The sequence below is a fragment of the Podarcis gaigeae genome, assembly GCF_964106915.1.
Source record: "Podarcis gaigeae genome assembly, chromosome: 12".
Classification (NCBI taxonomy): Eukaryota; Metazoa; Chordata; class Lepidosauria; order Squamata; family Lacertidae; genus Podarcis; species Podarcis gaigeae.
In genome coordinates, this window is record NC_139688.1 from 48,428,628 (window position 1) to 48,445,447 (window position 16,820).

At 40.8% G+C, this 16,820-nt stretch overlaps 1 protein-coding gene across 1 annotated transcript in view; it reads right to left on the reverse strand.

The window, feature by feature from the left end:
- KIF15 (kinesin family member 15) overlaps positions 1 to 16,718 on the reverse strand; it is a 40,940-nt gene extending 24,222 nt beyond the window's left edge. The window contains exons 1-14 of the mRNA XM_083705563.1: positions 16,616 to 16,718; positions 13,649 to 13,673; positions 13,114 to 13,291; positions 11,412 to 11,488; positions 10,998 to 11,035; positions 9,840 to 9,937; positions 8,832 to 9,011; positions 7,878 to 8,087; positions 7,588 to 7,713; positions 6,707 to 6,829; positions 5,295 to 5,418; positions 3,420 to 3,511; positions 2,900 to 3,109; positions 1,259 to 1,436 (exon numbers count right to left, since the gene is read on the reverse strand). Of these exons, the coding sequence (XP_083561689.1) occupies positions 1,259 to 1,436; positions 2,900 to 3,109; positions 3,420 to 3,511; positions 5,295 to 5,418; positions 6,707 to 6,829; positions 7,588 to 7,713; positions 7,878 to 8,087; positions 8,832 to 9,011; positions 9,840 to 9,937; positions 10,998 to 11,035; positions 11,412 to 11,488; positions 13,114 to 13,291; positions 13,649 to 13,673; positions 16,616 to 16,634 (1,678 nt within the window). The 5' untranslated portion in view covers positions 16,635 to 16,718. The remainder of the gene's footprint in view (positions 1 to 1,258; positions 1,437 to 2,899; positions 3,110 to 3,419; positions 3,512 to 5,294; positions 5,419 to 6,706; positions 6,830 to 7,587; positions 7,714 to 7,877; positions 8,088 to 8,831; positions 9,012 to 9,839; positions 9,938 to 10,997; positions 11,036 to 11,411; positions 11,489 to 13,113; positions 13,292 to 13,648; positions 13,674 to 16,615) is intronic.
- Between the last annotated feature and the right edge of the window lie 102 nt (positions 16,719 to 16,820).

The window sequence follows — 16,820 nt, forward strand, 5'->3', positions numbered from 1 at the left end:
AAACCGGAGAGAAGGGAAGTACCCCTTTGCCAGTGCCCACGCTGCGCAGGTTTAGGTGCAGAGAGGGGAGGAGAAGGATGGGGATCACACGACTGTTATGCTGGGGGAGGTACAAGGACCGGCCACGCCCAGATTCTGCTAGCGACTGAGCAGACATGGACTTGCGACGCTCTGCACTGTAAATAGTTTGTATTAATAATAAAGCCTGGAGAAGACAGGTTGGAGTCTTGCCTGTTTGCTCTCAAGCAACCACACCAGCACCTGACAGATGGGGTATAAATAATAAAATTATTATTATTTCTTTGAAAACTTGTAATATTTTTTTGAAATAAAAACTTAGGATATTTATATTTTAAGTAATGCTTTTTTGTAGTGGGAAGTTCACATGAATCAGTTTTGTTCCTGCAAAGAGCTGTGATGACATTCCAGGCCAGGCATAGGCAATTCTAGGCCAGCCATAGGCAAACTCGGCCCTCCAGATGTTTCGGGACTACAACTCCCATCACCGCTAGCTAAAAGGACCAGTGGTCAAGGATGATGGGAGTTGTAGTCCCAAAACATCTGGAGGGCCAAGTTTGCCGATGCCTGTTCTAGAACATGGTTGCACAGATGAACTCTGCACTATTAACTCCATTGTGGGAAATATTATGCCAGACACCGGGTTATGCAACTGCCTAGCTCAGCTGGTCAGAGCATGGTGCTAGTAACACCAAGGTTGCAGGTTTGATCCCTGTATTGGGACAGCTTCCTATTGCTGCATTGCAGGGGGTTGGACTAGATGATCCTCAGGGTCCCTTCCAACTCTACAGTTCTATATTTCAGGCAGCCGTTTCTAACTTTCCTTCACTGTATGCATAAAATTTTATTCTATCAGCAACTAGCTCCTATTAATTCACAAGATCTTCAACATGATGCCAGGCAGACAATTGCCTTTTAAAATATGCAGAAAGCATTGCAGAGGGAGATCAGCCCGACTGCAGTATGTTCATTTGAAGCAGTCTGTCTTGACAAGAACTGCCGCCACAGTTACTAATCACAATGTTTATCAGTATATGACTCATTCAGCCGAGTAACGTCCTCCAAAGAAACAGACATAAAATCCATCAAACCTGAAAACAAAATGCCAGTGAATTTATTGGGCACTGCTTTGGAGGAGAAAAATGTTAAAACAGCATTGCTTTAACTATGAGATCAGAGTAGAGAACCTTTAAAAAAATATAACTTCATATATGAAAAATGCATTTCAGCTTTTTCATACCTCTGTTATTGCTTTCTCTACCTGAAGCTTCTAAAAATATTTTTTCCAACTCGGCCATTGCCTGAGCATCAATATCCTGGGCACTTTTCACTGACTGCAGGGAGCGAAGTCGTTTGTTCTCCTCTCGAAGGGCATGGTTCTCCATAGCATATTTTGCAACTCGTGGATGCTGTTCCACCTGTACATAACACATATTCTGTTAATTCATGATATAAACAATCCTCAAAACAGGTATGTTGCTATATTACTACGGGAAGTTTTAATTTTTAAAAATCCTGATTACTTTTCTTAGGCTTTCTTTAAAATGTTTCCTAGCACACAAAAGAGAATGAACTTCAAAACCACATACAGTGGAACCTCAGTTGTCGAATGTAATCCGTTCTGGAAGATGGCTCGACTTCTGAAATGTTCGACAACCGAGGCGCAGTGGGTGGTTGGAGAATTGAATTGAAAAAATAGAGAAATGCGCCTTGGAAGCTGTTGGACTTCCGAGGTGTGTTTGAAAATGGAAGCAATTACATCTGGGTTTTCGGTGTTTGGGTTCCGAAACGTTCAGCTTCTGAGACGCTTGAAAACCAAGGTTCCACTGTATTTACACATATCTGCTTTAAATAGTGATGCTTTTCCTTGCACATTTTTACACTATGGCCCACATGACATTTCTGAAAGGCTTGTGTCCTATTTGATCCTATTATAATTATTAATTTCATTTCTATACCACTTTATACGTAAAAGAAAAAGGATCTCAAAGGAGTTTACAACCCACATTAAAGCATCAAACAAAACAATCGACAACAAAATATTACAGAAGAAAGTCAAATACAAGGTGAGTCCTTTAAAAGAGGCCCCGTGGATACAGAGTACACATGTTCCATGGGGCCTCTTTTTAAAGACTCACCCTGTATAAAGTGTATATCCAAAACAACATGTAACAGGAAGCTAAAATATTGTCTTTAAGGATTTCAAAAGAAAACATCACAAAAGAGGCCAACTACAGAATGCATACTGAATGCAGCAAAACAGTCTTGAAACATTTCAAAAGAAAACATTACTAAAGGAAGTCAAATATAAAATGCACAAGTACATCCTTCTTTGGAGCATTCTGCTTTGGGACATACTTGGTTAAAGTAGTTCAGATTAGCTTGGATGAAATTGTTTGCTGGCATCCAGCTGAAGTCAATGCATATGTTAATAAAAACAAGCTGATTTTCAATAAGTGCTTTCAGAATTATATAGATTATAAAATCAACTCGACAGCCACAAAAATAAATGCAAAACCTTCAAAATCAATTAAGATCCATGAGTTACGGAAGAGTGCTGAAATCAGCTTAAAAGTTTTTCATCCAAGTTTAATACCAGGGATAGCGTAAAGGTATGTCTCTTTTTGGTTCGGCTGTGTATATTGGCCAAAAAACTTACTTTCAATTTGTGTGTAGAACTTTTAAGGGCTACTAACCACAACAGCTAACCTCCATGTTTAGAGAAGTATACTTCTCAATAACAGCTGTAGGAAGACAAGAACAGAAAAGGACTGTTGCTCAATTAATGTGCTTTCTGGGGGCATCTGGCTTGCCACAGAATGCCGGAGTAGATAGATGTTTGGCCTGATCCGGGTAATACATTAAACAAAAATACAGCTACCTGTTCTCTGAGAATCTTTAGCTCCTCCTTCAGTTCCCCAAAGAGCTTCTCTTGTTCACTGGGCAAAAAGCTGCCATGAGCCTCTTTATGTAGTTTTTCCAGGCGAGTTATATGATCCTCTCTGAATTTAATTATCATTTTATTGGATTGAATGAACTTCTCCTTTTTGACACACACCTCTTCTAGTTGGGCAACTTTTTCTAACAGCATCTTAAAAATAAAGGCAGCCGATTAAGCAGGAAGCAATAGCATCGTGACACATACATAAGGAAAAGTATACTTGTCCAACCCTCTCTTGGATGTGATCAACAGAAATCATTAAATGAAGGCACAAACTTATGTTAATATGCTATTCACACACTCTCAACATTTGTGTTCAACTGATTTGGGGTGTATGTGTGGAGCCATATAAATAAATTAGTTCAGCTTTTAAGAAAGGGATAAATTATTGTTCCAGGGCAAATATATTTTTGTTAATTGGACCTTTCCTAACACTATACCATAGTGTTCCTATTCTTACCTTTCTTTCACTTTCAGCTTTTTCCAATAACAGCATTGCTTCAAGAAAATGGTTCAGATAATCTGCATTTCCTACATCACGTGTGAGGGTAGCTTAGAGAGAATGTAGAACAAAATACATTAGGTTACACTTCCCTAGATTTATTTGTCTATTTTGTGTGTCAACTGAGATATTTAGTGCTGATTTTTAATATGTTATAGTTGAAATACACATTATCGTTTTATTATTATGGCTAAACTTTCTTATCTAAAACTGCATTTAAAGGAGATTCAGGAAAAAGAGGTTTGGGATTTTTATAAATGTTTAAATACAAAAGCTTGTTGAACATTTCAGTTAAGCATAACTGAAATACAACAGAATGCTAAATGTGTTTACTAAGAAGTCAGTTCCAAAGGATTCAGCTTGATTCTGTGCAGAATTTGGGATCCTTGCGTTTGCACAGAATTGGCCATTAAAACAACAATCATACCCACACTGAGTTGAGGATAGGTTTCACAAACATTGTTGCTTGGTTCAATACCATGGTTAAAATTCCAACCATGTCTACCTTGTGGTACATGCCACCGAATTCAACGGGCCTTACTTCCAGGTGAAGAACTGCTGCCTATGTTTGTTACTTAGTAACTATAGAAATGAATGGGAATTGCGGATGCAATTTAGTCCCAAAAAATTGGATCCAGACTAACTTTCAAGGTGACATGCACAGATCAAACTGTTAAAGGTAAAGGGACCCCTGACCATTAGGTCCAGTCGCGGACGACTCGGGTTGCAGCGCTCATCTCGCTTTATTGGCCGAGGGAGCGGCGTACAGCTTCCGGGTCATGTTGCCAGCCTGACTAAGCTGTTTCTGGCGAACCAGAACCGCGCATGGAAACACTGTTTACCTTCCCGCCGGAGCGGTACCTATTTATCTACTTGCACTTTGACGTGCTTTCGAACTGCTAGGTTGGCAGGAGCTGGGACTGAGCAATGGGAGCTCACCCCGTTGCGGGGATTCGAACCGCTGACCTTCTGATCAGCAAGTCCTAGGCTCTGTGGTTTACCCCAAAGCGCCACCCACGTCCCGATCAGACTGTTACTCCCTAGCAAATATACAGAGGATTTCACTGTAAGCTTCTGCATTGTCTGAGTTGTAGTGATAGATATCTACAGTTTACACACATTCATTCTGTGTTAATAACCATAGTGAAAACAAAATGTTAGCAATTAAAGGATTCTACCAAATCGTGATCTGAAAATGGGACTTGCAATAACATGTTGTGGTATTGAATGTTTCTGTTCAGAATTCTAGTCAACTAGTCATATTCTCTTCTAGCACACCATTCTATCCACCTCATTTCCCCCTCTTCCTCCAACACCAGCCAGAATTCTGTGTCTACTGAGCACAGATCCAGGTTCACTTATTCATGATGCTCACTGGGTGACTGGGTTACTTGCCTCATGGGGTTATTATGAGGATAATATGGGAGCTCAGGAAGAGAGAGACTTTGAAAACCACCCTCAGCAATTTGGAAGAAAGGTTTGGTAAGAATATAAATACACTCAGTCCTCAACGGACTGTTTTGGTTTCCCCCACTAAAGATTTATTTGTAGTTCTGCAAACTTTGGTTCTCTGAATACCTCCGCTCTTGCTGATACCTCCGCTCTTGTGTTTGTGGAAGGTGCCATTTTGGAATACAGAGAACCAGTTTTCTATTACGACATTCTGTTTCTGCGATATATTGGGAGCATGAATTAAGTTTGATCCTGTACAAAAGTCATGTTTTATTTTTTAAAACTTTGAGGGGGTTTTTTAAATGGAAAACAAATGGAGGGCTTAAACAAATCATCCTGAAACACTAGTTTTAAGGGGGGGGGGAAGGGGATAGGCTTTACCTGTAGGTAGAGAAGCATCTTGCAGAGACTGCCCTGAATTAAGCAGTGCAAGCTGCTCTTTCAGTTTCTTCACTTCAGACTGCAACTGCTTCACGTTTCCTTGGGTGTCTTCATTTATCACAGCCTTAAATAGAACATTTAAAATACTGAAACGCACGCGCCTGATGATCGGATAATTCAAATCCTACTGACAAAGCCAACTAACTCACTTTCAAACATAATAGGTTAAAAAGAAAATAATATTGAAAATGAAGACTATATGATACTAGCATGGCAGCATATATTCTATGCATTTACAAAATCAGTTATAGAATTTAGCCTTCCCCTGATCTCAGCTTTTTTCTTTTAGAAAAACATGTTCTTAATGCAAGGCTTCACGTGAGGAGTGAAAAATGTATGTTTGCTTTGTGAAGGCGCAGAAACAAGTTTAGGGAGTCTTTTTATGTTTTCCTACATGCTGCCCCTACTCATGACTAATACTACTGACCCCAAGGCCCGCATTTTTCGCTACCTTCACCCTCTTAACTTGTGGCCCTATTTCCCTCTGCAGCCTAGGAAGGTTTGTGTCTATCAGTTGTGATTGGGAGTACTTAATAGATGCACATTGTAAAGGTTTAGCACAGAGAGTTGTTACCGGCCAGGAAGCTTAAGTGTCTTGGTTGTGAGAACTGCAAGAAGGGAACTTCAGACTGTTTCTTCATTTTTACGCAAGTTCCACAATGTCTGATACTGTTTTAAAAGTGCAAGGTGAATAGAAAACCTCTATCTCATGTAATTATCATTGAATTGTATGTTGCACAGCTAAAAATGTGAAACATACCTCATGTATTCTAGAAAGGAATGCAACCCATTTCCTAATACAGTGGTACCTCAGGTTGCATACGTTTCAGGTTACATACACTTCAGGTTACACACTCCGTTAACCCAGAAATAGTGCTTCAGGTTAAGAACTTCGCTTCAGGATAAGAACAGAAATTGGGCTCTGCCGGCGCGGCGGCAGCAGGAGGCCCCATTACTTAAAGTGGTGCTTCAGGTTAAGAACAGTTTCAGGTTAAGAACGGACCTCCGGAACGAATTAAGTACTTAACCCAAGGTAGCACTGTACAGCAAATGATAGAATTTTCAGTAATTTGAAGGAGACAAGGTATTTGTTAAATGTCTGCAACTGCAGTCTCGCCCTCTCCCTCTTGGTCTATTCAGTTTCATGATTAGAATATTAAGACTTAGCAAGAACATAGTATTATAAGAGTTGAAATAGATGAAAAATACTCACAATATTTATTTTGATTTAGCAAACTTTTTTTCTGCCAAAGAACCCTTTCAGACAAAGAAATTGCTTACAACTATGTACATTTGTGAAGAAAAATAAGATGACTGAATAGCCAATGTAATATTCTGTCCCAATTAAATACCTTGTTTTTTATCAGTTTGGCTCTCTGAGCAAAATTAAGGGTGGACAAGGTTTCACCAAAACATCTGGAACCTGGATTAATGTTTGCTATGATGCAAGTTTTGGCATTACCTCCAAGAGAATCCTGTTTGAAGACATAAAAATTACTTTGAGATACAGCACTTTTAAAAGCACATAGTTTAACTAATTCTAGTGTTTATAGAAACACAAACTATTTCCTCTTCTACTAACCCTTGTTTGGGGGAGGATAACGCCTCCTCGTAAGACCACTGTTTTAGGCGACTGTGTTGCTTCAAGACTTAACATTCTGATGGGGCACTTTCAATAAAACAGCGTGACAGGATGCTCTAAAGCAAGATTAATATCACCACATACATATGTATTGCCACTATGTTTGGTTTATGATGATACTGTATGTTAGTACAAGCAGCCTGAATACTTATGTAACCAGGTAAAGAAACCACAAAGGGGTTAGTTTAGCAGTATATCCAAACCTGGAATCATGACTTGTTTCGCCATAACAAACCACAATTGCTAGCCCGCTTTAGACAAAAGCTTGTTGTTGGATTATCACGTGATTTATTATGATCAAACAATCCATGACCCCAGATTCAGACATAACACTAAAGTAGCCTGTTTGCAATTTGTTTACTAACTTGTATGAAGGAGGAGCGAGGGAAACACTCTTCGGCTGTGTAAATCTACATGCAGCTTGTGTACAGAATAGCTTAATAAGCAAAACTTTGTGGCTTAGCAACAGATTGTAGTAATCATTGATTTTCCAGGACAACATACCGCAAGTAAGACATCTGAATAATATAAAAGTCAAAAGCATTTTGTCTTTTGAAAACCAATGTCCTAAAAATTAATGGTACACATTACCCGTAGCAGAAAAGTGAGCCTGGAGTCCCTGTAACAGATGTGCCTCTGTTTTCCATTGCCCACGTCAACAAGTGCAGTAATCACTTGGCCCAGACAACTTAATGAACGGTTTATGTTCCCTGCTTCCTAGAACAAAAAAGAAAATAAAAGTGAATGCCAAGTTAGTGTTACTGTGAAGTGTGCTTGAGCATGCATTATACAAGTGCATGGACTCTGTCTCCAGGAGGAGTTAACCCTTTTCTGCATGCTCCAATTCCCACTGACCAAGAATGCACTGTTTCGCCACTAACCTTTAACCTAACTCCCTCTGTGTGAGTATCTTTTTGTCTCTCTGATCCAGCCAAATCTACCAAATTCAGCAGAGATGATCTAATATTCATAACGTCATTGGTTTTCTCCATTGATTCGACCGTGATAGTAAAAACAGCATGAGACCTTGAGGACTCTCTGTTCATTGAGGTAGACGCCACGCGACGATTTCTCCAGCCCGTTGTTAACACCTAGTCAGAATAAGATATGAGTAGCATTTACAATATATTATGGAATTGACTCAACAACTTTATCTTAAGCTATTTTGGAGTCACAACTGGGATTATAGTGCTAATCTTAAATGTGTTAACAAAAGATCCCCTCTATTTCTAATCCTAATCTGCGAGAAGTGTTAAATTAACAACTTACTTGTAGGCAATGATGCATGTTTTACACATCCCTGTTCAAAAGGAACTTATAACATGGCTTCCCAAGTCTCCCATACTATTTTTAAAAATTCTTATTCTTGTCCTTTTGAATGTAAATTACAATGAAAAGATGTCATTTGATGATGTTCCTATGTGTATATCGATGTACACATGAGCCAGGTTGATGATTTCCCCTTCCAGAGACAGTCTTTCACACCTTTTGAAATACTGTTCCAGATAGTCCCAATTTGTGCAGTGGATTTTGGTGCAAGTGTGTTTCTGCTGCTGGAAAGGTGAGTGTGAAAAGTTCTCATGCACACTTAATGCATTGCACATGCCTTCTGCATCTCAGGCACTGGAAGCTGAGCTGCAGGAATGAGTGTTTATTGCAGAACATAAATAGCCCAACATAAGGGAGCTGAAGGGCAAAAGGTACAAAACAAGCATAAGAAGCTCAAGTTATTTCTTTTAGTTAAGCTCTTCAAATAATAATATTGCTACTTCAATGAGTGCTGCCTCTATTACAACATGCAAGGATGTCTACCTCTACTTATCAAAACAGCATACTTTATATGCTTCAGCAGCTGAAGTCAACACTTGCTCCACTGCACCAACAACAAATACTCCTTTTGTGATGTGCTCTCTGAGGAAGAGTCCAGCTGAGGCAGAATCCAGCAAGTCAAATAGCTGCTCATTGTAGATTTCAATAAACGAACACTTGCAGAGAAAACTCTTTTCTGTACCAGCCTATAAGAAACATTAACATTTGTGTTACAGAAAATGCTGTTTTAATTTTATCTGGCCTCTAACGTCATTACAAGGTTTTCACAGCAAATATGAAGGCATGCCTTTATTGATCTCTTACAGTTTACAAAAAGACATATTTTACCACCCAACTCCTACTTTCACTTTACATATTTGGAGCCTTTATTGTACGAACTTCAAGTCCTTCAAGAAACAGTTTACCCACCTACTTCCCTGCCCCATCACACCACCTTTGGTCCTGTTCATAACCAGCTGTCTTTCTGTTGTTACCCACTGAGCCCATTTCAGCTATTAAAAGCTGGGGCAAACTGACTGGATTGTCCAGCTCTTCTATTTGCAGTCTGGAAAGAGTAGCACATTTACTACTCACGCAGCTCTGTATCCTTTTTGCCTTTAAGGGCCAACAGAGCTTAATCAGTGCAATATTGTAGCAGCTCAGCCCTAGAAATTAACTCTGGTTGGAAGAGAACAGTGAGCACAGGCAATAAGGCACAACACAGTATTCTGAAACAGATAAATTTAGGCTTGAAATTGGACAGATGGCTGGGAGGGTCAACTAGGATAGAAATGAAGTTTACCATTTCACTTGCACATCGGAAGCCAATTGCTACTCACCATGCGTAAGTAGCAAGCTAGCATAGCTGCTTGCCTGTATGAAATAGTGTGATCCCAAGCTATACAATCATTCCAACCATGCAGGTTATTTCTTCCAAATGAATGAAGGGCACCCAAGAGCTGGATGCCATTGGTACTAATTAAAACGAACCCTCAAGGACTTTTACCACAATCTTCATTAAGACAAGGATTTACCTTTTCTTTTTCACGTTCAATTAGAAAAAACAGATATTCAAAACTCCGTGGTATTACTCCTCTCAGGTTATGAGTAAAGTTATCAGAGTCGGGAGGACCTTGAAAAAAGAAAGAAAGAATTGCTTGGATAGAAATCTAAAAATATCTAGCAGAAATAAGGTGGTTTACATTATTAGTATTAGTAGCATACAATGTTTCTGAAATAGGAAAGAAGCCTTATTGAATAGATAAAGGCCATGGTTAAGAGCAGGCTTCGTCAAACTTGGCCCTCCAGATGTTTTTGGCCTACAACTCCCATGAACGCTAGCTAGCAAGACCAGTGGTCAGGGATGATGGGAACTGTAGTCTCAAAACATCTGGAGGGCCAAGTATGAGGAAGCCTGGTTAAGAGATACAGTGGTACCTTGGTTCTCAAACTTAATCAGTTCCAGAACTCCGTTCCAAAACCAAGACGCGCTTTCCCATAGAAAGTAATGCAAAATGGATTAATCTGTTCCAGACTTTTAAAAACAACCCTTAAAACAGCAATTTGACATGAATTTTATTATCTAATGAGACCATTGATCCATAAAATGAAAGCAAGAAGCAATGTTCTGCAGTCACACAATCAATCAGTAAGTAGCTGAACTGGGTTCCACAGTCACAAAAAAGAGCTGCAAAAATGCAAAATAAATAGCAAAAACAGACAGACCTCAGTGTAAAACTCAAATCAGAAGCGTAACACTCAAAACGGAGCACGTTTGGCTTCTGAAAAAAGTTCACAAGCCGCAACACTTACTGGCAGGTTTGCGTTCCAAGGCGTCTGAGAACCAAGGTACCACTGTACAATATTCCCCCCCTCAAGATGCTGATGCCTGATTAGTCTAACTCTAATCCCTTACAAGACTCTTCCAAGTATATTTTTCACCTGTCCCTTTGATGAAGGCTTTGGCTGTCTCTTAGAGTCAGGAACACTGCAGTTCCTTGGTCTATGTTGTTAGATCATAGACTATGGCAAAATTAATGATATCCCAATATGAAACTAGCCCTAGATTTGGGAAATACTGTGTTAGAAGTTAATATTACACAATGCAAAGGGGTGGGGGAAAGAGGATCCCACACTGCGATCGAAAATGAGATAAACAACTGTAAGCACAAATCAGTATGTGTTGTACTTACCCATCATCGTAAAGGTTTTCCCTGAACCAGTTTGGCCACTAAAGAGAAGAAGAAGCGGCACACACATATAATTATATCTCAGTAATCAGAACGTACTCATTTATTCATATATTTGCTAGGGTTAATTCTGTATCATTAAGAGGGTACATGTGTTGCATGCAGAGATTTCCAGGTTCAACTCCTGGCACCTCAAGTTAAACAGGATGGAGTAGCAGGCGATGTGGAAGATGCTGGGCCCCAGACACTGGAAGGCTAATGCCGCACATGGATGAATGGACTAGATGAATTTATGCTTTAAATTTTACAGTCCTTAGAATGGTCTGACCCGGTAATGTATTTCTCAAACAGAGCAGTTCATATAATTCAAATCAGATATTTTACTATTTGCATGAAATAAAAAGGTTAAAAGCTTACTATGCAAAAATGGTTCCATTGTAGCCATTCATGCATGATTCTACTATCTTTTTGGCCACACTTGAGAACACTGATTCCTAGGCAGAAAAGATTAAAAAAATAATAATAGTTTTAATATGTTACAATGATAAAAACAGCTTGACTTCATAGTATTCATAAACATATAACCACACACTGTGCACTATTCATTAAACAATACACATACCCTGACATTAAGGAATACTTTTCATTAAACACAAGCAATTCCACTGATACTAAAGAACCATTATGATGCACGAAATAATGAAATCAATGAGACTCGCTTCCAAGTAATAGGTTGGAGCCATTATGAGAATATATCTAATGAATATGGCTATTGCTAAAAGAGAAATTGTTAATGTATCATAAATCTTAGCACATAGCAGTCAGCTAGCAATTGTTTCCTTACTTTCATCTTCTTCCCTTTCCCCTTTTCTTCTCAACATTCTTAGATTGCAAGCTCACATAAAGGGGCTATATATTATCTATGTATAATTCTTAGCTATTTTAGGCACTTTAAAGCAGTGTTAGAAAATGAAAGCTAGGAGCTAAATGGCACCTTAAACCATAGGTTATGGGTGCAACAATAGAACGTCTAGGCACGCTTTTTTATAACAAGAATGGAAAGCTGAAAATGAATGAACGGCAGCCAAACTATTATGTTCATTTTTCTCATGGTCTAGTTCAGGGGTCGGCAAACGTGGACTCGGACGATGGGCCACAGAGAGTGGTGCACGCTGCATGGGAGCTCTGTGGGGATGGGCCAATGGAGCGGCTGCTGCTCGTCAACAATGCTGGTGAGCGGGCAGCGCTGAACGTGCTCCTGAGCATGTGCAGAGTGCATTCCTACTCCAGGTCCGGAGGCAGCTGCGGGACCAGCTTGCAGGGTAATTATATTTTTCAAAATATAGTCCGGCCTCCCACAAGGTCTGAGGAACAGTGGACTGGCTTCCTGATGAAAAGGTTTGCTGACCCCTGGTCTAGTCCTTCCCCAGCCCACCCCCCTAATATTCTTAAAAGGGTCTCTTCTCCAGAGAGTAGCTAGAAGTGGGGAGGCAGAACTTACCCCTCAATAAGTGCGTATAGGATTGCAGCCTAAGGTAGGTGGGTAACAATTTTAATAACTTGTGTTATAGTAAAGGTAAAGGTACCCCTGCCCGTACGGGCCAGTCTTGCCAGACTCTAGGGTTGTGCGCTCATCTCACTCTATAGGCCGGGAGCCAGCGCTGTCTACAGACACTTCCGGGTCACGTGGCCAGCGTGACAAGCTGCAACTGGCAAGCCAGCGCAGCACACAGAACGCCGTTTACCTTCCTGCTGGTAAGCGGTCCCTATTTATCTACTTGCACCCGGAGGTGCTTTCGAACTGCTAGGTTGGCAGGCGCTGGGACCGAACGACGGGAGCGCACCCCACTGCGGGGATTCAAACCGCCGACCATGCGATCGGCAAGTCCTAGGCGCTGAGGTTTTACCCACAGCGCCACCCGCGTCCAACCTGTGTTATACCAGCCCCGTAAATAAAAGCACCTAGCTGCAATTTCAGTTGAAAAATTTAATGTTAATGTAGATGGCTCAATGCAAACTACTTTCTATTACAAATGAGAACATGGCCAAAGAAGTCTCTTTTCTTTCTTTTTAAAAAAATTAGTTAACCTTTTAGGAACTAACTTATCTGTTGAATTACCTGGGTTGTGTCCACATCTGCCACATGATCAAACGTAAAAATCTTAGGTTCAGGCTTTGAATTCAGACGAATAGTGTTTGATGAAAGAACAGATAAGCACAAGCCATTGTCAGCAAGAACAGTTCCTTCTTCTAGAGGGCGCACCCTCACGAAAACCTTGATAGCATCACCTTCAGCACTAAAACAAAGCAACAGCTACATTAGTATCCTAGTAACCAGCTGTAACATGTTTGTAAAGTCATTTAATTTTTGTCTCGTTCTTATGACACAATATGCAGACCCAACTAGATAAACATATTTATCTTACGTTTAGGCATGCATGCAACTGCTGTGGAAATGTTATTGTTTTAACCTGCACCATCAATTCATCTGATTTTGTTGCAGGTTGACAGTCGTCCATGCCTTTTAAAAAAAATATTTATTTTGGAACAGCCAGGATTGTAAATTAGCATCAAATTGTAAATCTCTTGATCACACAACGAAGTTGCCCAATCTGATGTTTAATTCTTGCACACAATAATTAATGGATTCTTACCTAGAGGCTGCTAACGCTGTGTCACCTAAAAAAAGTGAGAACATGATAATTTAAAAACTGTATGTAAGACATCTAACTACTGCTAATTATTCACATTTCAACGGAGTGTCTACAAAAACAAGCTACAGAAAATGGGACGACAAAAAAAAAAAAAAACTGAAGCAATGACAGACAGCTGCTAGCTATGATGTCACACATAATGCAAACACCTTGTATTGCCAAAGGTATGGTACCCATACTCTGGTACACCTGGAAGGTGTCTAGTGTGAACACCTCAGGGGTGTAAACTCCCCAGAAAGTTTTTTGTCCGAAGTGGACACGCATTACTTATTGCATGCACATTCATATTGATCAATTTACTTGAGGTGTTTGCATGTGAACCCCTGTATCCATTCCCTAACCATAGAACTGGAAAGAGTATGCGGGAATCACAACCAGGTGTCCATCGAATCTCTGAAAGCACGATTTATTTATTTAACTTATCGCTTTTTCATGAAAATGCTCTTTGCCAACTGCACCATCCGATTCATGTCTCAAGCCATGGGTAGGCAAACTAAGGCCCGGGGGCTGGATCCGGCCCAAATGCCTTCTAAATCCGGCCTGCGGACAGTCCAGGAATGTGTGCTTTTATTTAAAATGCATCTCTGAGTTATTTGTGGGGCATAGGAATTTGTTCATTTTTTCCCTTCAAAATATAGTCCGGCCCCCCACAAGGTCTGAGGGACAGTGGACCGGCCCCCTGCTGAAAACGTTTGCTGACCCAAAGAAAAAGAAGGAACATTTTTTCATATGTGGTGGGAATGTAAGAAAGTAAAAAATTTCTAGGAAATGATATATAATGAGATGAAAAAGATGTTGAAATATACATTTTTTTAAAAAAGCCAGAAGCATTTTTACTTGGTATTATAGGTGAGGATATTAATAGACAAGATGTTAAATTGTTTTTATATGCAACAACAGCGGCCAGAGTATTGTTAGCCCAGAAATGGAAACAAGAAGAAATTCCGACGAAAGAAGAATGGCAGACAAAATTAATGGACTATGCAGAATTAGATAAAATGACAGGAAGGATTCGAAACCTGCGGGACCAGAGATTCACAGAAGATTGGAAGAAATATATGAATTATTTGAAGGGCAACTGTAATCAAAAATTACGCTAGTAGGACTACAATAAGTTTTGTTAGGAGAAATATATGAAACATTGTGAAGTAGAGAAAGAATAGAGATATTAATTATGAGATCTAAATGTAAAGTGAAAGTAATAAATGTATATTCAATGAATAGATTAGAAAATTTTCAGATGTGGTTGATGCAAGTCAAAAAAACTGTATAAGATGTAAAAGTATGTTTAATTATTGTTGAAAATGATATGTTAAAAATGAATATATATATATATATATATATATATATATATATATATATATATATATGTAACATATAAAAGAAAACATTTGCTGACCCCCCCCCCCGCCTCCCTCTTAAGCAGAAACAGATCTCGCCGTGTTCAGTGGCGCTTATTTTTAGATAACTTAAGAGCTGGAAAGGGACCATGAGGGTCATCTAGTCCAACCCCCCCGTCATGCAGGATCCTTCCCCCCCAAAAATGGGCCTCAAACCCCACAACCCCGAGATGAAAAACCTCACGCTCTACCAACTGAGCCATCCTTTCAGCACTACCTTGCCAAAGTGAAGATCCCAATAAACAACTTAGGAAAGGGCATTGTTGTTGTTGTTTAGTTGTGTCCGTCTCTTCGTGACCCCATGGACCAGAGCACGCCAGGCACTCCTGTCTTCCACTGCCTCCCGCAGTTTGGTCAAACTCATGCTGGTAGCTTCAAGAACACTGTCCAACCATCTCGTCCTCTGTCGTTCCCTTCTCCTTGTGCCCTCCATCTTTCCCAACATCAGGGTCTTTTCCAGGGAGTCTTCTCTTCTCATGAGGTGGCCAAAGTATTGGAGCCTCAGCTTCAGGATCTGTCCTTCCAGTGAGCACTCAGGGCTGACTTCCTTCAGAATGGAGAGGTTTGATCTTCTTGCAGTCCATGGGACTCTCAAGAGTCTCCTCCAGCACCATAATTCAAAAGCATCAATTCTTCTGCGATCAGCCTTCTTTATGGTCCAGCTCTCACTTCCATACATCACTACTGAGAAAACCATAGCTTTAACTATACGGACCTTTGTTGGCAAGGTGATGTCTCTGCTTTTTAAGATGCTGTCTAGGTTTGTCATTGCTTTTCTCCCAAGAAGCAGGCGTCTTTTAATTTCGTGACAGTGATCATGGAAGCCAAGAAAGTAATATCTCTCACTGCCTCCATTTCTTCCCCTTCTATTTGCCAGGAGGTGATGGGACCAGTGGCCATGATCTTAGGTTTTTTTGATGTTGTGCTTCAGACCATATTTTGCGCTCTCCTCTTTCACCCTCATTAAAAGGTTCTTTAATTCCTCCTCACTTTCTGCCATCAAGGTTGTGTCATCTGCATATCTGAGGTTGTTGATATTTCTTCCGGCAATCTTATTCATCCAGCCCAGCCTTTCGCATGATGAATTCTGCATACAGTATTCCTTTTTTTAACTATTTCTAAAAAGGGGGCGAATAGCCTCCTTCAGTTACAAGGCGCCCCACATAACCGTGTGTGTGTGTGTGTGGGGGGTGTTTGTGAGAGAACCTCGGAACCTCCCCGCGGCTTCAGGGCTTGAGCTGCGTGTGCGGGTCCGACCCCATCACGTCGCAGGGAGTTCCGTGGTCCCCGCCCGCCTCCCGCCAAGAGTTCTCCTGCTCGCATGCAGAGTTCTCGAGCCCCAGCCAGCTCTGCCTTCCTCAGCGCCGACTCCCGACAGCAGCTAATGTGGCGGAAACCCCGCGGCCGCTAAATAAAGGCATAGGGCGAAAGAGCTTTTCCCTCACAGCTCCCGTCCAACCTCCCTCCCTCGAAGCCCCACTTCGACCCCACCGCCGTCTTTCCTCACCTTTCGACCCGGGGGCCATTCTCCGCCCCGATAACCCGCCTCAGCAACGTCGACTCCTCTGAGGGCTTAAAAGCCTGAAAATGGCGCCCTGTTTAAATTTGGCGCGAACGAAGCTTCCGCGGGGGCAGCCATTGTGGGGGGCGGGGGGGGAAAAGGGAAGGCCTCCGTCACGTGACGCGGGAAGGGAAAGAAAGATGGCGGGGAG